Source organism: Symphalangus syndactylus, chromosome 14 (assembly GCF_028878055.3).
Source record: "Symphalangus syndactylus isolate Jambi chromosome 14, NHGRI_mSymSyn1-v2.1_pri, whole genome shotgun sequence".
NCBI lineage: Eukaryota > Metazoa > Chordata > Mammalia > Primates > Hylobatidae > Symphalangus > Symphalangus syndactylus.
In genome coordinates this window covers 86580197-86605422 of record NC_072436.2, presented here as the reverse complement: position 1 = coordinate 86605422, position 25226 = coordinate 86580197, and the positions used below count along the sequence as shown (strand labels likewise).

Sequence of the window (25226 nt, the reverse complement as noted above, 5' to 3'; positions counted from 1 at the left end):
ACTACTGCCTCTTCAACCCATCCCATCCCACTCCTCAACAATAGTTTTAGCGATTTTGTTGAGTATTCCTCCTAATTTCAGAATAACTGGTGTCTCTTAAATCATTAACTTTAGATATTATCTGGTGACTTTTTACTGTGATAGACAAATCTATTGATGTCCTATTATGATGAAGATGTGACTCTTACACTACTCTTTCCTTCCCTCATTTCCTCAGTATGCTTTTATGTGACTTTTGGTTAATGCATCTGCCGTCAGTTTTTATATTTTTAGAACCATGTAAGTTGTGTCCTAAGGTGCCATCAAGGAGGAATCTGCCTCCAGTTGTTCATTTCTTATTTTATTTTGAGACAGACTTTCACTCTGTTGCCCAGGCTGGTGTGCAGTGGCACGATCTTGGCTCACTGCAACCTCCATCCCTTGAGTTGAAGTGATTCTCCTGCCTCAGCCTCCCGAGTAGCTGGGATTACAGGTGTGTGTCACCATGCCCAGCTCATTTTTGTATTATTAGTAGAGACAGGGTTTCACTATGTTGGCCAGCCTGGTCTAGAACTCCCAGCCTCAAGCAGTCTGCCTGCCTCCGCCTCCCAAGGTGCTGGGATTACAGGAGTGAGCCACCATGCCTGGCCAGTTCATTTCTTCTTTTAGCACTTGGTGATACATGGTTGCCAATTCCAGGTGATAGAAAAAACTTTACCTCCAAATCCTGTTGCAAAAATTTTTCTTAAAACAGTTTTTTTTTTTTTTTTTTTTTTTTTAAATCACAGAATAGACACAATCTCTTAGGCGGTTGGAAGTATATTCATATCTCCAGCTAGATGGGAAAATCTTGTGGGCAGGGATTGTAATATGACTTCGTAAAGAACAGGGATTTTTAAAAGGAAAGGTTAGGATTTGGATAGGCAAAAGGAAGGAAGATATGCTTTATACTTTTGGTCTCTTGACCTTATCTGAAGGCCTGGAACTCCTGTAATGAAGTAGTTACGCAGTCAAAGGTGGGAGGAGCGTCTGTTAGCATCTGTCTGCAGGTCTCAGTAATTCTCCACTGCCTGACACAATCACCTCCTCACTGCCCCTGTGAGGTGCAGCGCCATCCAAGTCAGTCACAGGGAAATTCCAGGGCTCACTTTGTTTATTTACTGGAGTGGCTGGTTGTACTGGGAGGCTATCAAGACTATTGGGAGGGCTGGGCATTTCATACTCTTTGGGCTGCCTTCTGTGTGTATGTGACAGATCCTGGGCCGTGACCTCTGAGCCAGAGCTCCTCTCAAGGTTAACCTTGTACATCCCCCTCCCCATATGTGATCAGCAGGGGACAGGCTGGAGTACGCGAGCCGGAGTGCACATTCCCAAAGGTTCACGCTGGCCTTCCTTCGTGTCTGCTGTCCAGCCCCAAATATGACCCTTTTAATCTCATAAAACTACTCAGAAGGGCTTCAAACATTAAGAAATACAGTCCACAGCTTTCCTCCCCATACCGAAGATAGCGAATGGAATATGGGAATGTTATTGGGGAGCGAGCTGTTACCCATCTACTGAGCTTTAGTTCCTGATGGTCAAATGCACATCTTCTCTATTAAGCAAATTTATCTGCCAAAAAGCTGTGTTATGCCAAAAAGTTATGTCCACAAATTTAGGAGACTATCTTGTGTCATTTGTGGTTGTATAAGAATCACAATGTGGTGTTGGTTGCTAAATACATTATTAACCCGTTTGAGAGCAACTCTGTTGTTTTCTTTTCATAAAGGTCAATTTTCACTAGTAGAAGTGTTACAAATTTAACTTGAGGATCTTAGTTTTTTTTTTCCTGGAAGAGCTTTTTACACCCCTTTCATTAGTAATTCTAAAAATTTTGAACTGAAAATTTTAATAATAGAGTAAGTAAATCTCAGCTTCTTTGGAAGTTGTACTTGTCAGTTCTATTTTTTGGTTTCTTAGGAAACAAGTTAAAAACAGCTTTTAAGTTCTTAATACATTTCTAATTACAGCTCTTTCTCCTCTTTAAGGGGCTTGTTTTTCTTTAAAAAGGTGCAGTTTTCTTTCCCTGTACTAATTGGAATGTTGGTTTTAAAAATTGATATTCTTGGGTTGGGTGTGGCGGTTCACACCTGTAATCCTACAGCTTTAGAGGTTGAGGGAGGAGGATCACTTGAGCCTAGGAGTTCAAGATCAGCCTAGTCAACATAGGGAGACCCCATCTCTACAAAAATAAAAAATACAATTCGCCAAGGATGGTGGGATGTGTCTATAGTCCCAGCTACTGAGGAGGCTGAGGCAGGAAGGATCCTTTGAACCCAGGAGTTTGAGGCTGCAGTGAGCTATAATTGTGCCACTACACTTCAGCCTGGGTAACAGAGCGAGATCCTGTCTCTAGAAAAATAAAAATTATATTCCCTCTAACCATGGTCATTAAAAATACATATATATGTATATAAATATACACATGTATATATATTTGCTTGCAAAGAGACAAAAGTCATTACTTCAGGCAAAGCTTTTAAAATTAAAGATGTTTCATATGATCATGTGCTTTGTTTATTAACACATTTGTACCAACTGAAGTGTTGGCTTTGGTTGAATTTCCTTCTTTTCTCCAAATCATCAAAATTGATGAAATGTCAATCATGTTGACTCATTTTTCACAACAATGTGTGTAACCCATGACAATGAAGGGTATGAAGACAAATTTAGCTTCCACACCTGGAGTGGGAGCAGTATGTGGATGAGTAGAATAAATTGAACTCTACTAATCTCTTTTTTCATTTATTTATTTATTTATTTATTTATTTATTTATTTATTTATTATACTTTAAGTTCTAGGGTACATGTGCTGTGCAGATTTGTTACATATGTATACATGTGCCATGTTGGTTAGCTGCCCCCCACCCGCCGACAGGCCCCGGTGTGTGATGTTCCCCGCCCTGTGTCCATGTGTTCTTATTGTTCAATTCCCACCTGTGAGTGAGAACATGCAGTGTTTGGTTTTCTGTTCTTGTGATAGTTTGCTAAGAATAATGTTTCCCAGCTTCATCCGTGTCCCTGCAAAGGACATGAACTCATCCTTTTTTATGGCTGCATAGTATTCCATGGTGTATATGCGCCACATTTTCTTAATCCACTCTATCATTGATGGACATTTGGGTTGGTTCTAGGTCTTTGCTATTGTGAGTAGTGCCGCAATAAACATACGTGTGCATGTGTCTTTATAGCAGCATGTTTTATAATCCTTTGGGTATATACCCAGTAATGGGATCGCTGTGTCAAATGGTATTTCTACTTCCGGGTCCTTGAGGAATCGCCACACTGTCTTCCACAATGGTTGAACTAATTTACACTCCCACCAACAGTGTAAAAGTGTTCCTATTTCTCCACATCCTCTCCAGCATCTATTGTTTCCTGACTTTTTGATGATCGCCGTTCTAACTGGTGTGAGGTGGTATCTCATTGTGGTTTTGATTTGCATTTCTCTGATGACCAGTGATGAGCATTTTTTCATGTGTCTGTTGGCTGCATAAATGTCTTCTTTTGAGAAGTATCTGTTTATAGCCTTCGCCCACTTTTTGATGGGGTTGTTTCTTTCTTGTAAATTTGTTTGAGTTCTTTGTAGATTCTGGATATTAGCCCTTTGTCAGATAGGTAGATTGCAAAAATTATCTCCCATTTTGTAGGTTGCCTGTTTACTCTGGTGGTAGTTTCTTTTGATGTGCAGAAGCTCTTGAGTTTAATTAGATCCCATTTGTCAATTTTGGCTTTTGTTGCCATTGCTTTTGGTGTTTTAGTCATGAAGTCCTTGCCCATGCCTATGTCCTGAATGGTATTGTCTAGGTTTTTTTCTAGGGTTTTATGGTTTTAGGTCTAACATTTAAGTCTTTAGTCCATCTTGAATTAATTTTTGTATAAGGTGTAAGGAAGGGATCTAGTTTCAGCTTTCTACATATGGCTAGCCAGTTTTTCCAGCACCATTTATTAAATAGGGAATCCTTTCCCCATTGCTTGTTTTTTGTCAGGTTTGTCAAAGATCAGATGGTTGTAGATGTGTGGTGTTATTTCTGAGGCCTCTGTTCTGTTCCATTGGTCTATATCTCTGTTTTGGTACCAGCACCATGCTGTTTTGGTTACTGTAGCCTCGTAGTATAGTTTGAAGTCAGGTAACATGATGCCTCCAGCTTTGTTCTTTTGGCTTAGGATTGTCTTGGCAATGCGGACTCTTTTTTGGTTCCATATGAACTTTAAAGTAGTTTTTTCCAATGCTGTGAAGAAAGTCATTGGTAGCTTGATGGAGATGGCACTGAATCTATAAATTACCTTGGGCAGTATGGCCATTTTCACGATATTGATTCTTCCTATCCATGAGCATGGAATGTTCTTCCTTTTGTTTGTGTCCTCTTTTATTTTGTTGAGCAGTGATTTGTAGTTCTCCCTGAAGAGGTCCTTCACATCCCTTGTAAGTTGGATTCCTAGGTATTTTATTCTCTTTGAAGCAATTGTGAATGGGAGTTCTCTCATGATTTGACTGTTTGTCTGTTATTGGTGTAGAGGAATGCTTGTGATTTTTGCACATCGATTTTGTATCCTGAGACTTTGCTGAAGTTGCTTATCAGCTTAAGGAGATTTTGGGCTGAAACAATGGGGTTTTCTAAATATATAATCATGTCATCTGCAAACAGGGACAATTTGACTTCCTCTTTTCCTAATTGGATACCTATTATTTCTTTTTCTTGCCTGATTGCCCTGGCCAGAACTTCCAACACTATGTTGAATAGGAGCGGTGAGAGAGGGCATCCTTGTCTTGTGCGGGTTTTCAAAGGGAATGCTTCCAATTTTTGCCCATTCAGTATGATACTGGCTGTGGGTTTGTTATAAATAGCTCTTACTATTTTGAGATACATTCCATCAATACCTAATTTATTGAGAGGTTTTAGCATGAAGGGCTGTTGAATTTTGTCAAAGGCCTTTTCTGCATCTATTGAGATAATCATGTGGTTTTTGTCTTTGGTTCTGTTTATGTGATGGATTACATTTATTGATTTGTATATGTTGAACCAGCCTTGCATCCCAGGGATGAAGCCGACTTGATCGTGGTGGATAAGGTTTTTGATGTGCTGCTGGATTCTGTTTGCCAGTGTTTTATTGAGGATTTTCACATCGGTGTTCATCAGGGATATTTTTTTTTTTTTTTTTTTTTTTTTTTGAGACAGAGTCTTGCTCTGTCGCCCAGGCTGGAGTGCAGTGGCACAATCTCGGCTCACTGCAAGCTCCGCCTCCCGGGTTCACGCCATTCTCCTGCCTCAGCCTCTCCAAGTAGCTGGGACTACAGGCGCCCGCCACCACGCCTGGCTAATTTTTTGTATTTTTTAGTAGAGACGGGGTTTCACCGTGGTCTCGATCTCCTGACCTCGTGATCCGCCCGCCTTGGCCTCCCAAAGTGCTGGGATTACAAGCGTGAGCCACCGCGCTTGGCCTCATCAGGGATATTGGTCTAAAATTCTCTTTTTTTGTTGTGTCTCTGCCAGACTTTGGTATCAGGATGATGCTGGCCTCATGAAATGAGTTAGGGAGGATTCCCTCTTTTTCTGTTGATTAGAATAGTTTCAGAAGGAATGGTACCAGCTCTTCTTTGTACCTCTGGTAGAATTTGTCTGTGAATCCATCTGGTCTTGGAGTTTTTTTGGTTGGTAGGCTATTAATTATTGCCTCAATTTCAGAGCCTGTTACTGGTCTTTTCAGAGATTCAACTTCTTCCTGGTTTAGTCTTGGGAGGGTATATGTGTCCAGGAATTTATCCATTTCTTCCAGATTTTCTAGTTTATTTGCGTAGAGGTGTTTGTAGTATTCTCTGATGGTAGTTTTTATTTCTGTGGGATTGGTGATGATATCCCCTTTATCATTTGTTACTGCGTCTATTTGATTCTTCTCTCTTTTCTTCTTTATTAGTCTTGCTAGCAGTCTATCAATTTTGTTGATCTTTTCAAAAAACCAGCTCCTGTATTCATTGATTTTTTTGAAGCATTTTTTGTATCTCTGTCTCCTTCAGTTGTGCTCTTAGTTGTTTCTTGCCTTCTGCTAGTTTTTGAATTTGTTAGCTCTTGCTTCTCTAGTTCTTTTAATTGTGATCTCCCAAAATGCTGGGATTACAGGCATGAGCCACCGTGCCTGGCCTGTTTTTGCTTTTTTACTGTAAATTTAGTGATTATCAAACTAATACATATTGTGGTAGAAACTGCCAGTTATTTCCCAACATGCATCTGTTCCCTTTTTTCTTTAGTAATAGAAACCCTGAACTTGCGCTGTACACATTGTCCCTACTATGGTCTGAATGTGTCCCTCCAAAATTATATGTTGAAATCTGTTCCCCAGTGTGATGGTATTAGGAAGTGGGGCCTTTTGGTAGATGATCAGGTCATAAGGGCAGAGCTCTCACAAATGGGGTTAGCGCCCTTATAATAGGCCTTGGAGAGCTCTCACACCCCCTTTACCATGTGAGGATACATTGGAGGCACCATCCGTGAGGAACAGGCCCTTATCAGGCACTGAATCTATTGGTGCCTCAATCTTGGAATTCCTGGCACCCAGAATTGTGAGCAATATGTTTCTGTTGTTTATATAAAGGACCCAGTCTAAGGTGTTTTGTTTAGTAGCCCAAACTGACGAAGACATCCCCCTAGCATAAGGACCATATTTCTTAGCCTCTTTGAAGCTTGTATGGCCACCAATGAGATGTGAATGAAAATAATGCATGCAGTGTCTGGGTTATGCCCTTAAAGGGAAATGGTGTGCCCTCCACTATTTTCTTTCCCCTTTCTTGCCGGAATGTGAAGACAGGAATTGGAGCAGCCATCTTGAACCGTGAGATGGAAGCCATACATTGAAGGTGGCAGAGCAACCAAATAGAAGGACCAAGTGTCCCTGATGGTCGTTGAGCTGTCATACCAGCTGTGGACTGCTGTCTGAACTTTTGTAGGACAGAGGAATACACTATTTAAGTCTGTTGTAACGTCTGAATTTCTCTGTATTCTAATATAATACTTGTTTTAGAACACTTGGAACAACAGAAAATTATTTTTGTTAAGGCAGGAAAAATCTGATGTGTAATTCTATCACCCAGAGTCAGTCATGTGTTAACTGACATCTTAGTGGATGTTGTAGCATGCTTCCCTCAGCCTCATCCCCACCTCTACCTTCACGATGACATGCTCAGTTGCTCAGTGCCTGGAGTTTTAGCTGCTAATGGTTCTATCCAGGAATTGACCTTGGCCTCAGGGGGGCAGCCTGCATCCAAGAATCTGTTGTTGAGAGGGTACCAAAGTCCAGTCTACTTGCTTCAGTTTGGACAACTCTGAAGGGCCATCCTAGCTCTAGAGCTCGATGTAGAAATGGCCAAGGTCTCTGTTGCAACTGCATTACAGTTCACCTCTCCCTCTGTCAATCCAGCTTCCCTCTCCTCTCACAGACACTGTTCCCAAGGGCACTTCACAACAAACTCGCATGCAAATCTCAGAATCTATGTGCTAGGGAACCTGACCTATGACATATACAGATTTAGAGATTTGGGATTATAATACTTAGTTTTTCGCTAAATATTTTGCTGGGTAGTCTCTATTTGCCTTTCCAGACACATTCCACTGCCCTTCATTCACCTCTGTTCTGGGAGGCTGACCACGATGGGATACATTAATGAGCTCCTTTGCCCTCTACCTTCCAGTTGAATGCTGCCAGTGGAAGGCACTGTTACGAGATCAGATGGTGGGAGGACAGAGACTGGGATATCCCTCGTCACCAGGCTGTGTGTTGGAAGAGGCATCATTCTTCTACTAAATCCACAGTTCATGGTGCGAGGTCTTCTCCTAGAGCTACAGGTGTTACTGTATTTTGCTGGTGGTTAACTTCCTCTGGCCCTTTCATGCCTAGGAATGGAACTAACTCCCCAGTGCTTCCAACCCTGGGGTGCTTCATCAGCTCTCCCTGGTTTCTTATCCCTGCCCACACGTTTGCAATTAGTCATTCTTCTCAATCACTCCGTTTTAGTATGCCATCTATTTCCTGGCAGGACCAGGACTGATACAAAGATGAACTGAAAGCATTTCCCTACTATTTTTTTTTTTTTTTTGGAAACAGAGTCTCACTCTGTCACACAGGCTGGAGTGTAGTGGCACGATCTCGGCTCACTGCAACCTCTGCCTCCCAGGTTCAAGTGATGCTTGTGTCTCAGCCTCCCAAGTAGCTGGGACTACAGGCATGCACCACCATGCCCAACTAATTTTTTGTGTTTTTAGTAGAGATAGGGTTTTACCATGTTGGCCAGGCTGGTCTCGAACTCCTGACCTCAGATGATCCACCCCACTTGGCCTCCCAGAGTGCTGGGATTACAGGCATGAGCCATCGCATCTGGCCTCCTGTTTCTTTTCTTTCTTTTTTTTTTTTTTTGAGGTGGAGTCTCACCCTGTTGCCCAGGCTAGAGTGCAGTGGCGCCATCTCAGCTCACTGCACTACCTCCCAGATTCAAGCAATTCTCCTGCCTTAGCCTCCAGAGTAACTGGGATTAAAGGTGCATGCCACCACACCGGGCTAATTTTTTATATTTTTACTAGAGACAGGGTTTCATCATGTTGGCCAGGCTGGTCTTGAGCTTCCTACTTCTTAATGATTCTTCTAAAACATGATTTTTATTGGCCATGTATAATTTCATCATGTAGACTTAAAAGGATTTCTTTAATTCCCTATTGTTATAGTATATATATACACTTTTTATGTTGATTTTTATCGCAATACATCAAAGCATTTATTATGCCATTAAAAACTTCCAATAAATACATTTTTAAATGACTGTTATATTGTGGCTAGACCGTGAACCTTGAGTTGTTTATTCAGTAGTGCTAAGAGATTTGTTCTAATCCACCTGATTTCTTTTGTGCAGTATTTATAGTGACTAAAGAAACGTATTTTCAAGATGACTGGTCTGGCTATACTCTGTAGCTACCACAGAAGAAAGCAAGGCTATGCCCCAATCCCACCACATTAAGATCCGCAGTTCAGGGCTCTTCATTAAAACAGCTAAACAAACTGGTGTAAACAGTACTTTTACTTGAATTTAACATCTTTTATGTTTTCTGGGCAAGACTTTGTGTGGATATTGGATAATAGGCTTGGTGGCCCTTTTATATCCCTTATGTACTTGTAATTCTAGGAAAAATACAAAGCATTTAGTGGGAAGAATTTGAAAGAGAGTACCGTTTGATCACCATGTGACTTGAGTAAAAATAGCACCATAACTGAAAACAGTAAGAGTAGGGTTTTAAGGAAAGAGAGTAAGATTGGAACAAAGTAACCATGAACTTTTCAATTCTGGGCTGCGAGTTCTCTTTATTATTCAGTGACCCTTTGTGAGATCTTGTCTTAGTCCATTCACGCTACTATAACAAAATACCATAGGTTGGGTGACTTGTAAACAACAAAAATTTATTTCTCATGGATCTGGAGGCTGGGATGTCCAAGATCAAGGTGCCAGCAGATTCAGTGTCTGGTGGGGGCTTCCTTCTTGGTTCATAGACAGCTGTCTTCTTGCTGTGTCCTCACATGGTGCAAAGGGTGAGGGAGCTCTCTAGGGTCTATTTAATAAGGGCATTAAGGGAATGCCTTAATGCCCTTATTAAATGAAGTTTTTTGAGAAAAAACTCAAAGTGCTTTCTAAGTGTATGTCACTCAACAACAATCAGTGTAGACCTGTGACCAAATGTAGGTGGTGTGAGGGGTGGGTGGGTGGGTGGGGGAGGAGCATCTCCCCACCACCAAGCAAGCAATTAGTTTTGTAGCAGATACCAACTGGGTATCCTCCAGTTCAGTTCTGACACTATCTCCTTGGAGATAGCATCAGATCGTTACCGGAAAGGGGTCCTGATCCAGACCCTAAGAGAGGGTTCTTGGAAATAATTCGGGGCAAGTCCATGGAGTAAAGGGAAAGCAAGCTTATTAGGAAAGTAAAGGAATAAAAGAACGGCTACTTCAGAGACAGAGCAGCCCCAAGGGCTGCTAGTTGCCCATTTTTTATGGTTATTTCTTGATTATATGCTGAACAAGGGGTGGATTATTCTTGCCTCCCCTTTTTAGACCATATAGGGTAACTTCCTGATGTTGCCATGGCATTTGTAAACTGTCATGGTGCTGGTGGGAGTGCAGCAATGAGGATGACCAGAGGTCACTCTCATCACCATCTTGGTTTTGGTGGGTTTTGGCTGCCTTCTTGGCTGTAACCTGTTTTATCAGCGAGGTCTTTATGACCTGTATCTTGTGCTGACCTCCTGTCTCATCCTGTGACTTAGAATGTCTTAACTGTCTGGGAATGCAGTCTAGTAGGTTTCAGCCTTATTTTACCCAGCTCCTATTCAAGATGGAGTTTTTCCAGTTGAAATGCCTCTGACAAGATCCCACAGATTGGGGGCTCGGTCCCCAAGTTTCCCTCTTAAGCCCCAGAAATCAGTAGCAAGTCTGGGCCTCTGGAAGTTCTGACAAACTGACCGCCTTCAAGTGGTCATGGGAACCCCTCCTTGAATTCTATTAATTTTCTAGGGTAGCTCATAGAACTTGGAAACTTACATTTACCAGTTTATTATACAGGATATTACCAAGGATGCAGATTTAGAGATGCATGGTGCATGCAGCTTCCATGCTGTCCTGGGCATACCATCCTCCAGGAGTCTCTAGGTGCTTAGCTATCTGCAAGTTCTCCAAACCTGCTTGTTTATTTATTTCTATTTTTATTTTTAATTTTTTTTTTTATGGAGGCTTCATTCAATAGGCATGATTGATTAATCATTGGTCATTGGTGATCAGCTTAACCTTTAGCCCCCCTCCTTTCCCTGGAGGTTAAGGGGTGGGGCTGAATATCTTAAACCTATTATCATGCCTTGGTCTTTCCCGTGACCAGCCTCCATCCTAAAGCTACCACCTGGGGGTTGCCAGGCATCAGTCAATCATTAGCATATGAAAAGACATCACTTTGGAGATTCTGAGGATTTTAGGAGTTCTATGCCAGAAAACTGTGATCAAAGACCAAATATATATTTGTTGGTTTTCTTTCTTTTTGAGACAGGGTCTTGCTCTGTTGCCCAGGCTAAAGTGTGGTGGCATGATCATGGCTCACTGTAGTTTCAACCTCCTGGGCTCAAACAATCCTCCCACCTCAGCTTCCTGAGTAGCTGGGACCACAGGCACACACCATCATGCCAGGCTAATTTTTGTATTTTTTTGTAGAGATGGGATTTTGCCATGTTGCCCAGGCCTGTTTCGAACTCCTGAGCTCAAGTAGTTGCCTGCCTCAGCCTCTGAAAATTCTGAGATTTCAGGTGTGAGCCACTGCACCCAGCCCAAATATATATTTGTCAATATCACAGACATTAATCCCATTCATGAAGGCTCAGCCCTCACAACCTAATCATCTTTTAAAGGACCCACCTCCAAATAGTCTCATATTGGGCATTGGATTTCAAGATAGGAATTTTAGAGGGACATAAACATTCAGACCATAGCAGATCTCTTTACTTAGGTTAACCTTGTTTTAGTATTACATAAAGCACTTAAGTGTGTTCATTCATTGTATTCAAAAAATATTTATCAAGAACCTACTATGTTCAAAGCACTAGGATATGGCTGTGAACAGCTGGAAAAATTACCCACTCTCACACCACTAACTTTTCTTAAGGGAGTCAGATAACTAACAAATAAACAAGATTATTGTGAATTGTGACAAGTCCTAGAAGGAAATAAACAGGATGATGAAAGAGAGTAAGTGGGGCAGGACACTTTAGATTGGATGGTCAGGGATAATACAAACCTCATTTTATGTGTTATGGAAGGTAGTGTGTTTGAATGGAGTGAGAGAAAACTAGAACTGAAGTCCAGCTTTATCACCTTGTACAAGTTTCTTAACCTTGCTGAACACCATGACAGGCTGAAAATATAACAAGAACATAATGATAATAATCCCTACTACTTAAAGTAGTAGCAGAATTAAACCAGAGAAAACTCCTAGCATTGTAGGCATGACTTTCTGCTAGGCCCCACATAAATATTAATTTCCTGTTAACTTTCCTAAAATTACATATAATCTGAATTCTGTAATACCCATTTCCAATGATGTAATTTTAAGAAACAGTTCTATACATCTTCGAATCAATTTAATTCATCAAATATTTATTGAGCACTTACTATGTGCCAGTCTCTGGTGACATGATGGTGAATAGAATAAACAGTATCCCTGCCTGGTCAGGGTTTAATTATTGATCTTATTTGGCTGAGACTCACAAAGCCATTTCTGGCCACTGGTTCTCCTGACTGGTAGTAATGACTTTTTACCCCACTGGTATGCACATTTTATGTTAAACTTTTTTTGTTGTTGTAAAATAAAATAAACATTTAAAAAGGTTCATAAAACATAGGCCATAAATCTTAAAATCTGATGGACCCTCTCTTACAATACCCTATATACTTATTTATGTGTCTAATACAAACTTCTACTATTCTGCCACTAAAAATAACAAAGAAAACAGAAAAATAGAAGATAAATTTTTTTTTTTTTTTTTTTTTTGGTTGAGACGGAGTTTTACTTTTTCACCCAGGCTGGAGTATGGTGGCACAATCTCGGCTCACTGCAACCTCCGCCTTCGGGTTTCAAGTGATTCTCCTGCCTCAGCCTCCCAAGTAACTGGGATTACAGTAGAGACAGAGTTTCACCATGTTGGCCAGGCTGGTCTCCAACTCCTGACCTCGTGATCCACCTGCCTCAGCCTCCCGAAGTGCTGGGATTACAGGGAAGATAAATTTTGTTGTTGTTGTTGACAGAGTCTCACTCTGCTGCCCAGGCTGGAATGTGGTGGCACAATCATGGTTCACTGAAGCCTTGACCTTTCAGGCTCAAGCACTTCTCTCATCTTAGCCTTCTGACAAGCTGGGACTACAGGCATGCGTCACCATGCCCAGCTATTTTTTCTATTTTTTTGTAGAGGTGGAGTCTGTTGCCCAGGCTGGTCTTGAACTCCTGGGCTCAATCAGTCCTCCTGCCTTGGCCTCCCAAAGTCCTGGAATTACAGGTGTAAGCGACCATTCCTGGTAGAAGATAAAATTTGTGACCACCGTTTGGTGTCTGGACAGCCTTGTCTCTTGGGCCTGGAGGGGTAAAGCAGAGTCAGTCATACAAAGTCACATAACTGGCAGAGACTCCTTGAATTTAGAACAGTTTGTTTAACCAAGTGGAAGTTGTTTTTTTTTCTTTTTCTTGGCTTATTATTTGCCTATAGTGGCAGTGCCCATCTTGGGGCAGACCCAGGGTTCACAAAACTTGCCAGGGATACCTGGCTCCATAGCTTTGGAAATACTTCATATGGAAAGGATAAAGGATATCTATATTAAACCAACATCAACATGATAATGATGAAATGCTAAAGGCAAATATAACTCAAGCTAGGAACAACTTACAGATATTTGCCATCACCACCATTTAACATAAACGGCCCACAATCCTTATTTCCAAATCTTGAGTTTTAAGTCAAGTTAATAAGCTGTTAAAGGAAATATGTTCTATATGTTCTATATCTCTGCCTTGATAAATAAACCTTTCATGACTTATAAATCAAAAATACAAATCAAAATTGTAAAGCTATGGTTTCCATATGACTATAAGTTAACAAAATATAAAAAATGATTGAATTTAATAATTGTTATACATGTCTGGGTGTTCTGATGATGTGGTAGCATTTTTAGATGAGTGATAATATAAAACAATGAGTTATAATTTATTCTATAAAATTTATTTTTTTTGCTTTCATTTCAGCAAAATCATTAATTTTATTATAATCAAGATATTCATATCAGGCACATGGCTCATGCCTATAATGCCAGCACTTTTTAGGAGGCTGAGGCAGGAGGATCACTTGAGCCCAGAATGTTCAGGCTACAGTGAGCTGTGATTGCACCACTGCACTTCAGCCTGGGCGACAGAGCGAGACCCAGTCCCAAAAAAAAAGAAAAAAAGATTAACTTCTTTTTTTCTATTCACAGTAATGACCTCAAATATTTTAAAAATGTAATTGTATTAAAATGTGCCTAATTTGAACATCTGTTCATAAAAGTAAATTATAGCAATCGCAAAAATGTGAAAGATTAAATTATATTTTTCAAAAATGTCATTTATCTTCTAAAATATCTCAAGTTGTCTATTCTAAGATGAACTACAAATTATAATTTATGAATATATTTAATCTGAACATTTAAACTTTATTGAAAATCATATAATTTAATGTTATATTTTCATGAAAATAAAATTATTCTTAATTTTAGTGCTAAGTGATCATCTAGTTATCAAGGTAAAGAATTGGTATCACACTTGGAGAATGTTATAGCTACATGTACAGATGTTCACATGTAAGAGTAATACAAGTTATTTCTCTAGAATCACAAATTGGAAACCAAAGAGAAACAAGATGATAGATGCTCAACACTTCCAGAAAGATACTTCCTTATGCAAGAATCTATTGCATTTGTTTAATCTAAGAGAAAGGATTTGACAAGGTAATTTGTCCTTTCTTTCACCTAAGCATTCCTACTTAGATCCTCCCAGTAGTTGGAAGCAGGGTCTCTCTCCAAGGCCACAGTAATACAGCATTTAGAAACGGTAATTTTTTATTTTGAGAACACAGGCCCAGACGTACAAAGAAACATTTCTCAGGCACCTGAGTGGTATTAGTCAAGAGAATGGATGTTTAGCATTGTGGGTTGCATTTGCCAATTCTAAGCGCCACATTCTGAGTGACAGAGGCACTTACATATATTCCTTAATAAGTTAATTTTTTATATTTTTGTTCATGGGGACCTTATACAGTGTGAGCCCCAAGCAGCAGGCCTCTTGCTTAGCCAAGGGCATCCTGGCCAGGACTTCTACTTATATAAACCAGTAAATGTTTTCATGCTTAAGCTAGTTTAAACTAAAAAAAGAGAAAGAAAAAAATCCTAAATCATACAAGTAGGTAGAAAATATAACAGAAAATAAGATACCATTCATGGTAGAACTCTAAATAAAAATATCTAGAATTAAATAAACATAGGTGATAAATAAAAATGTGATAAATATAGTTAAATAAACGAACGTGATAAATAGATTACGTGCAGAATATATGGGAAGACAATTTACAAGCCCTTACTGAAATACATGTTAGAAAAGCAGAAAACTTGAATAAATGGGAAGAGGTGCTATGTTTTAGATGAAAAGACTCCATGTTATAACAATATCAATTCATTTCAAATTAACTAATGCATTTAAGCAATTCTTTTTTTTTTGGAGACAAGAGTTTCACTCTGTCGCCCAGGCTAGAGTGCAGTGGCGCCATCTCGGTTCACTGAAACCTCTGCCTCCTGGGTTCAAGCAGTTCTCTGCCTCAGCCTCCCGAGTAGCCGGGATTACAGGTGCCCACCACCACGCCCGGCTTATTTTTTGTATTTTTAGTAGAGACGGGGTTTCACCATCTTGGCCAGGCTGATCTTGAACTCCTTAAAAATTCTAATTGTAATGAAAATTGTGATTGTCTCCCCAACATCCATTCTATGCCAGATCTATGGGTGCCCCTGATTAATCCAAGCAAATAATCTAAATCCTTTCCTTAGTTATGATTGATAAGAGAATGGGCAGGTGACAGGATTCAGGTTAATGACACACAAAAAATGGTTTGCTGGTAGCTTTTACTCTTCTGCCAGATGTGAATGAGGATGCAATGATCCAGGCTGCTTCTGGCAGCCATTCTATGCCCATGAGGAGATCTAGCTGCAGGGTGAACTTGACACAGTGGATGGCAGAGCTGGAAGATAGGAGATGAAAATACGTGTGTTATTTCAGTGGTATTGAGGGCCATTGTTTTGGGAAACACTGAAATTTGGTTATCAATACCAACAAATCTCTATTGTTTAAGCCTCTTGGAATTGAGCTTTTGGTTATTTACAGCCTAAAGCATAGGGATTTTTTTTTAAAAAGAAACAACAAAAATTTAGAATGAGGAATTAAAAATCCTACAATAATTTTAGCAGTCTAATTTAATACAGATATTGGCCAGTTAGGTTAATGAAATAGAATAGAAAGTCTAGATAGATAAATACGCATTTATTTGGTGAACAATGCTGAGAACATTGATAATTATTTGGAAAAATAATAAATTTATTTCCTCCTACAAAATCAATCATAGGCAGATTAAAGGATTAAACTATTAAAGAACTGGAAGAATATACAGACACCAAGTCTTAGAGTTAGTGAGGGCCTAATAAGCTGAACGTCAAATAAAATATGAAGGTGTAGGATCATCTTGAAGTATTTTAAAACATTATATGCCAAGGAATACTATAAGCGAAAGGTAAATTGTTAAAATACAGTTGAAATATATGTATTATAAATATAATATTAAATATTTGAAATATAAAACACTGCAAAAAACATCCAAATAGAAAAAAAGTTCAGGTAGCTCACAAGAGAAGAAAAAACATTGATCTGCAAATACATGTGAAATGTTTAATATCCCTAGTAGTTAAGAAAATTGAATATAAAGAGAGAACTTTTTTAAACCATTGAATTGGCAAAGATTAAAAAGAATGCTAGCACAACATTGTGAATCTACTAAATGTCATTGAGTAATTGTTCACTTTAAAATGTTGAATTTTATGTTACATATGAAACTTAGAAAAACAAGAGGAGAAAAAAAGAATATAATGGAATAGCCAGAGTGGGAAGTATATAGAGAAATAGCTTGTCTCAGGCACTGCAGTTTGTATTGTAAACTGGTATGAAAATTTTGCAAGACTAATTAACAGTATATAGATAAAGCCTTGAAAATGTTCATATTCTTTCCTTTCTTCCTATAATTACACTTATAGAAATATGTACCTAGGAAATAATCAGATATTAGATTTATGTATAAATAGCATTTTGTTGTTGTTGTTATTGTTTTCAGAGATGGAGTTTCGGTCTTGTTGCCCAGGCTGGAGTGCAATGGCGTGGTCTCAGCTCACTGCAACCTCTGCCTCCCAGGTTCAAGTGATTCTTCTGCCTCAGCCTCCGGAGTAGCTGGGATTACAGGTGCCTGTCACCATGCCTGGCTAATTTTTGTATTTTTAGTAGAGACGGGGCTTCACCATGTTGGCCAGGCTGGTCTCAAATTCCTGACCTCAGGTGATCCACCTGCCTCAGCCTCCACAAGTGTTGGGTTTACAGGTGTGAACCACCATACCCGGCCAATAGTGTTATTTTTAAACTGTGAAAATTATAATTCGTATTCAGTCATAGCATATTAGTTAAGTAAATTATAATATACTATATAGTAAAATACTGTTCATTAATTTAAAAAAATTATATAACCAAGTAATCTTTTTGAGTTACTGCACCATGGAAGGAAGAGGACAAAGGCACATTGTCTAGCTTTAAGTTTCAAATTAAAATTTTTTTTTTCATCCATAGGAAAATAATAGTCTTAAAAGGTAGCCTTGCCTCTAATTTCCAAGAATTCTTCACATGTCAGGAAGAAAATTTGGCAGCCTGAATGTGTACTTTTACTATAAGCCAAGATGTAAGGGCACATGCAATCTGGGGCAGGTAGCTTCCCCCTTCCGAAGGAGGGAAGGAAGGAAGAAAGGCTTTTAGGGGAGCCTGTTACAGACAGCAGCAGGGGTTCAGATTGCAGTGTGTCTCTCTTGCCCTCCCAGGATTACAAACCTCAGGGATGTCATTGGCATGATCCATGGTGGTAGGCCTTGGGGAACCCAAGAACCCAGGAGTGGTCTGTACTTCCTTGGTGTAGTCCGCGCATCTTGGGAGTGGCAGGGCAGTGTTGCTGGAGGGAGATGTCTACATGGATGGCCTGAGACTATGTCCAGGGACTCACAGCTTGTGTGTGTGATGCAGAACCGGAGGCTGCTTGTGAAAGGGCTGAGTGAACAAGTAACAGAAAGAGATGTGGGGAAGGATAAGAAGGTCACAGACCAGAGCAAATAGCAAGGTCCAGGGACATAAATCAGGGCTGCCATGTGCCTATGAAGTCTTGGCAGAATAAGCCACTGCACAGCAGGCAGCACTGCATGGTGCCTGGTAAGCCCTGGGCACAAGGGGCTTCTCAGTAGAGGCTGGTGAGGATCCAGGGGGCCACACCCAGAGAAGAGGCCTTCCACTGCTATCAGCATAAGCCAAGATCTCCTTTGCACTCTGCTAGGTCTGAATGTGTCCTCCAGAATTCATGTGTTGGAAACTGAATCCCTAGTGCAGCAGTGTTGGGAGGTGGGGCCTAGTGGGAGGAGTTTAGGTGGGATCCTCACTGATGGATAATGCCGCTATGAAAAGGGCATGTGGGAATGGGCTCTACGTTTCTTTTCCTCTTCTGCCATGTGAGAACACAACATTTCTTCCCACCGGAAACACAGCCTTCAAGGTGCTGCCTTAGAAGCAGAGAGACCAGGCACAAATCTGTTGTAGCCTTGATCTTGGACTTCCCAGCCCCCAGAACTGTGAGAGAAATTAAATTTCTCTTCTTTAAAATTATCAAATCTCAGGTATTCTGTTATAGCAGCAGAAAATAGACACACCGAGATGTCATCTTGGGGGAAAAGGAGTGGGAAGGGAGCTTTTTGGAAGGGAGAAAATACAATTCTAATAGAGAGTATGAACCTTAAATGATAGCATATTTACTTAAAAAACACTCTTTAAAACCTTTAAAAATATCCAAGAACTAATACATGAAGAGAAGAATTTAGGATACATACACAGAAACTCAATAAAGTTACATATTTTTTCCATATCTCAGTTTGTATACCTTGATTTCCTTGAAATCATATTTTTAAAAATGTTTACGGAAATTAGAAGATGCTCACTATTATATTGTTAAAAGAGCAAGCGGTAGATATAATATTCTAATTTTCTAAAATAATAGTAGTTATTAATATTATACATACAAACACGTAAACACATTTTTAAAGCTTTGACAAATACTTCTAAATATTAACAAGGATTTTTTCTGGGTATAGAATTTTTTATGTAGCCTTTTTCTTATTATAAGATGAACATACATTTCTTCTTATAATCAGAAATTGTTGTTTAAAGAAACAAATCATACATCCTTGCTACTCACAAGTGTGGTCCATGGCCAGCAACCATGGGAGCGTGTTAGAAATGCAGATTCTCAGGCCCCACCCCAGACCTCCCAAATCAGTGTCTTCATTTTAACAAGATCCCCAGAATTGTGTGCTTGCCAGCAGCACTGGCGTAGGCTTCACACTCCCAGTCCCAGCCTACTGATGTCCATACCTGACGCTCTTCTTTCTCCTGTTTCTGCAGACAAACAGCCCCTCCACTCGTACTCTGGATCCTAGCCCACCTGCCTACCCAAGGACTTTCTCCTGCACCTGTCACCTCTCTCTTCTCTCAGATCATTCCCACTGGCAAACAAACATGCTGTGATATCTCTCTCATAATTTTTTAAACCAAATTTTATTTTGTATGTTTAAAATACACAACATGATGTTCTAAGATACATGTGGATAGTAAAATGGTTACTATAGTGAAACAAAATAACATACCCATCATCTCACTGTTGACCATTTTCTGTGCGTGACCAGAGCAGCTATAATCCACTCATTTAGCAAAAATCCCAAATATAACATGCTATTATTAACTGTAGTCATGTTGTCCATTAGGTCTCTAGACCTGTTCATCCTAATATCTACTACTTTTTGTCCTCTGACCTACATTTCCCTGTTTCCTCCCCCTCACCCTCCACCTAACCACTGCCTTATTTTCTAACTTTGTATATTTGACTTTTTAAAGATTTCACACAGTAAGTGGTATCATGTAAAAATGTTCTTTCTGTGTCTGGCTTATTTTACTTAGCATAATGTCCTCCAGGGTCATCCATGTTGTGGCAAATGGCAGGACCTTCTCTTTTTTAAAGGCTGAATTAAATATTCTATAGTATTCTATAGATCCTATATTCTCTCTATAATTCTATTATATTTAATATATATATATCTGTGCTTTTTTCCATTCTTCTGTCAACGGACATTTAGATTGTTTCTCTATCTTGGCTATTGTGAATAACGCTGCAATGAGCATGAGAGTGCAGATATCTTTACAAGGTGGCAAATTCATTTCCTCTGGGTGTATACCCAGAAGAGAGATTGCTGGCTCATATGACAATTCTACTTTTAACTTATTTAGAAGCCTCCCTGCTGTTTGACGTAATGGCTGCACCAATCTTCATTCCCACCAACAGTGTACAAAGGTTCTCTTTTCTCCACGTCCTTGCCAATACTTGTTATCTCCTTTTAATTATGGCCAGCCTAATGGGTGTGAAATGGGATCTCATAGTAGCTTTGACTTGTGTTTCCCCAGTGATTAGTGATATTGAGCATCTTTTCGTATACCTGTTGGACATTTTTATGGTTTTTTTTTTTGGAGAAATGTCTATTTAGGTCCCTTTGCCTATTTTAAAAATCAGGTTATATGTTTTCTTGCTATTGAGTTGTATGAGTTCTTTATAAATTTTGAATATTAATCCTTTATCAGATACAGGGTTTGCAAATCCTTTTTTCCAATCCATAATTTGCCTTTTCATTTTGTTGATTGTTTCCTTTGCTGTGCAGAAGCTTTTTAGTGTGATGTAGTCCCATTTATTTATTTTTGCTTTTGTAGCCTGAGCTTTTGGTGCGATATCCAGTCTCATCCTTTAAAACAAACAAAACAAAACCCCAATCCACTTTCCAGACCTCTGTCTTCTTCACGTATTGTCCCATTTTTTTCTGTTCTTCATGTCTAGGAAAACTTGAAAGACTTGTCTCTCATTGTCTCCCCTTTCTCTCCTCCCTTTCTCTCTCACTAATCCACTGATACTGTTCTTGGTAAAGTCACTGATGACCTCCAAGTGTTAATCCAGTGGCCAATTATCTGTCTTCATATCTCACTTTTACCTCTCAGCAACATCTTTTACCTCTCTCTTCTCCTTGGCTGCCAGGATATCCTACTGCCATGATCTTCCTCCTCTCTTACTGACAGCGCGCCCCTCCCAGTCTCCTTCCATGGTTCCTCCTCATCTCCTGTTTCTGGATAGGCTGGAGTCCCAGCATGTAGTGCTTTTCTCCCTCTACAGTTCCATGGCTTTCAGTCTCCTCTATAAATGGATATACCCCAAGTGTTTATATCTAGACCTGAACTACAGAGTCAGATGTCAAGCTGCTTCACTTGAGTGTCTAACAGGCATATTAAACTTAGTATGTTCAAAACCAAAGTCTAGATTTTCTCCCCCAACCCATTTCTTACTCATTGCTCCCTATACGAGCAAATGCCTATATGAGCAAAAGTCTCTTTCTTGTAGTTGCTCAAGTCACAAGCTTGGTGTAATCCATGAATTCTGTTTCTTTCTCTTCCATCTCTTAGCCATTACTAAATTCTGTTCTACTTTCAAAATATATCGAGAATCTAGATAATCAATTTCTCATGTCCCCACTCCAGTGATCCCCTCCTCAGCCTGAGTCATCGTCACTCTCTTCTGAGACTATTGCAGTGGCTGTAAGACTCAGCTCCCTGCCTTCCCTTGTGCCCCCAACAGTCTTTTCTTTGCATAACAGCCACCCTAACCCCCTTTCTCTCAGAATAAAACCCAAAGTCATTGCCATGCAGCAGTTTAAGGCCCCATGTAAACTGCCCCCTGCTCTCCACTGTACCATCCTCTCTCTCCGATCTGGTCTTTTATGCCCATCCACCTTGCTCCCTGTACCCCAGCCATTCTGGCCTCTCCTTGCTATTTCTTGATCTTGGCAAACAAACACACAAATGCTGCCTCAGGGTGGCACTTGCTCTTCCCGCTGACAGGCAGTAGAACATAGTTGTAGTGGTTAAGAGCAAGACTGTTTGGAGCCAGACCCTCTGGGGTTCACATTTCAGCTCTGCTCTTCACTAGCTGTGTGACCTTGCACAAGTTACTTAACCTTTCTGAGCCTCGGTTTTCTCGTCTATAAAATGGGGATAGTAAATGTACCTATATACAATCCCTAATTGAATGAATTTATGAGAAGCAGTTGGAATAGTCACTGGCACAGGAGTAAATGCTGTGTAACTATTAACCATTATTATTACCGGAGGTGTCCAAATAACCCTCTCATTTCATTCAGAGCTCTGCTCAAATGTCCCCCTGTTGAAGATTTCTTTGAATACCCTCCCTCCCCCTCCATTATTCTCTGTCATCTTAACCTGCTTCATTTTTCTTCTTAGCACGGATCAATATCTAAGCATATGCTTGTTATTAGACAGATAATAAACATACGTAGACATACTTGTCTATTTTCTGTCCACCCACAGGAAGTGGGCTCCACTGAGACAATGCTCACAGTCCTGGTGTATGGCAGGCACCCAATACATATTTATTGAGTGAATTTCTGACCAGTAATGTTTCCTTCTTCAGTAATTGATAAATGCAATTAATGACATAATATCTTAAATCTGTCAAAAATCTTGTTTGTACTTGAGGACTCCCAAATTTAAATCCAAGAACTAATACATGGAGAAAAAAATTTAGGATACATACACAGAAGACGTGTGTATATATGTGTGTATACACATACACACGTATCAGTGTATGGAAGCCAGCTATTCTTTCTTGGGAAATATTTTTTTTCTCCTGTATCTGAAAGTATGTCCTCCTTTTTATAGTGTTAGAATATTCTTTCTTTAATTAAATGCTCTAGATAGTAGATGACAGTTTTAAAATTTTCCCTAGTATCCCTATTTTTATTACTGTTTTAAAATATCCCTATTACACAGTACTTATTTTTAATTTTTTTTAATTTCAAATATAAAATGTTGTCAACCTTATGGTGCTTTTCAAAATTAAAAAAAATTACTAGTCTGTGAAATCCAAAAGTCTGAGCACTGCTTAAAATACAAGTGAAGATAACATATCCAGTTTTATTGATATAAGTTTCTAATTCCAGCCAGAACCTGGGAAGTTGTGTTATTAGTCAAAAAACTTTGATGCCACTTTGTTCATTATATCTTGCCTGTTATATATAAAAAAAGAGGCTTGTAATATTTTTTAAATAGAAGAAGAAATATGGGCTTTGTATTAGTCTGTTCTCACACTGCTATAAAGAACTGCCTGAGACTGGGTAATTTATAAAGAGAAGAGGTTTTATTGACTCATGGATCTGCATGGCTAGGGATGCCTTAGGAAACTTACAATCATGGTGGAAGGCACCCCTTCACAGGGCAGCAGGAGAGAGAATGAGTACCAGCAGGGGAAATGCCAGACACTTATAAAACCATCAGATCTCCTGAGAACTCAGTATCTGGAGAACAGCATGGGGAAAACTGCCCCCATGATTCAGTTACCTCCACCTGGTCCTACCCTTGACATGTGGGGATTATTACAATTCAAGATGGGATTTGGGTAGAGACACAGAGCCAAACCATATCAGGCTTCAATTAGTAGTCCCTATGAAAGTATTGCAAATGTGACTTAAACATGAAAACAGAATTGAGCAAAACCTTTCCCATACTGCTACACTTGGTTCAAGTTGAAGTCCTGGTTTAAATTGTTTTAAGACCTACTGAAGTGTTAACTGTCCTTTTAAAGGGGAAAAGAGACCTCCATTCCCTGTTTGTCAAGTACTGCACTTTTTAGTTTTATTTTGTTCTAATAACAGAAGAAGAAGTGGTAACATTTGCTGAATACTTATGTATCTGTTACCATGTTAATATCTTTATTACCTCATTTAATTCTTAAAACAAGTCTATAAAATGGAAATGATTATCAACTTCGTTGACAGAAGGAAATGGAAGTTTAGGGAGAGTGAAATAACTCATTTAAACAGATACCATTTGTTAGATGGTAGGGCTGGGATGAGCTCCCAGAGCTGACTCTACCCTCTCTCTGAATCAGATGTGTATTTCTTGAGTTGGCACACACTTAGTCATGACAAACACTCAAAAGATAAAATAAAAATTGTATTGAATGAATACAATTTAGCTTTATATTTGTTTTTTCTTTCAGTTGTATTCTTGTTTTGCTCATAAGGCCAAATTTTCATTTAATAATAATTATGTGAATTTATACTCATGATGAAAATCAACCTTATATTTTTAATCTATAATATAGGTTGGAATGTAGCCTGGAATGACTGACAACTGTTATTATACAAATGGTGCATGCTGGCAAAATGGCAGCAATTTTTGTGATCTGTAATTCGTGTATTATTGTTGTCTTTATATCTGCAAATAAGTATTAATATATTAGAAAGTAATTGACATAATGAGTTGGGAAAAAATAGAAACACTCTCATTTATGATTCATTTAAAATTTGCTTAAAAATTATAGAGTAAAATATTCCATTCATTTGATTTTATTTGTGCTGTGCTTAAAATATTAAAAATCAGATTTCCAAATAGGCATGATATATGAAGCCTTAGGACTGATCATCTTTCACCCCATCAACATTTTCTTTTTTTTCTTTTTGAGATGGAGTCTCCCTCTGTCGCCCAGGCTGGCGTGCAATGGCATGATCGAGGCTCACTGCAACCTCTGTCTCCCAGGTTCAAGTGATTTCTCCTGCCTCAGCCTCCTAGGTAGCTGGGACCACAGGGGCGTGCCACCGCACCTGGCTAATTTTTGCATTTTTAGTAGAGATGGGGTTTCACCATGTTGGCCAGGCTGATTGAACTCCTGACCTCAAGTGATCCACCTGCCTTGGGCTCCTAAAGTGCTGGGATTACAGGCATGAGCCACCGCGCCCAGCCCCCATCAACATTTTCTTTTGGGAACACTGTGTAATGGATTTTAGTCAATTCTACAGGAAGTAAGACATCAATATTTGGAAGTGAAAAAAATTAACTGCATACTTTTATTGAGTTAAAGCTTTTCTTCAACTCAGCTTTTTCATCCAGGAGGCATGCTATTCAAATCTTGAGTGCACTCATTGATTGTTTTTCTTTTATCAGGAAGTCCATAATATTATATAATAATATATTATATGAACATATAGTGCAAATTATATCTATTGAATAATAAGTACCATCAACATCAAAGACTATGTTATTTTTCACCTTTAATTTTGTTCTTTTTTTCTCTTTAATGTATTTACAAGTTCTGCAAACACTTTCTGTTGCTTTGTCATGTTGTTATCAATTTATTTGCAAGTATCATGTTTGGTATTCCTAACTAGATATG

The 25226-nt window shown here is 39.3% G+C and overlaps 1 protein-coding gene across 10 annotated transcripts in view; it reads left to right on the top strand.

The window, feature by feature from the left end:
* Nucleotides 1–25226, top strand: part of ACYP2 (acylphosphatase 2) — a 330224-nt gene that overhangs the window by 192433 nt on the left and 112565 nt on the right. For 2 of the 10 annotated variants that reach the window (XM_063618044.1, XM_063618043.1), the window contains exon 5: nucleotides 13823–13993. The exons of 5 other annotated variants lie outside the window; for them this stretch is intronic. In XM_063618044.1, the coding sequence (XP_063474114.1) occupies nucleotides 13823–13958 (136 nt within the window). In that variant the 3' untranslated portion in view covers nucleotides 13959–13993. Of the gene's footprint in view, nucleotides 1–13822; nucleotides 14001–14440; nucleotides 14560–25226 lie in introns of those variants that run through there. 3 more of the 10 variants (XM_055240452.2, XM_063618041.1, XM_063618040.1) reach the window with 3 other exon arrangements.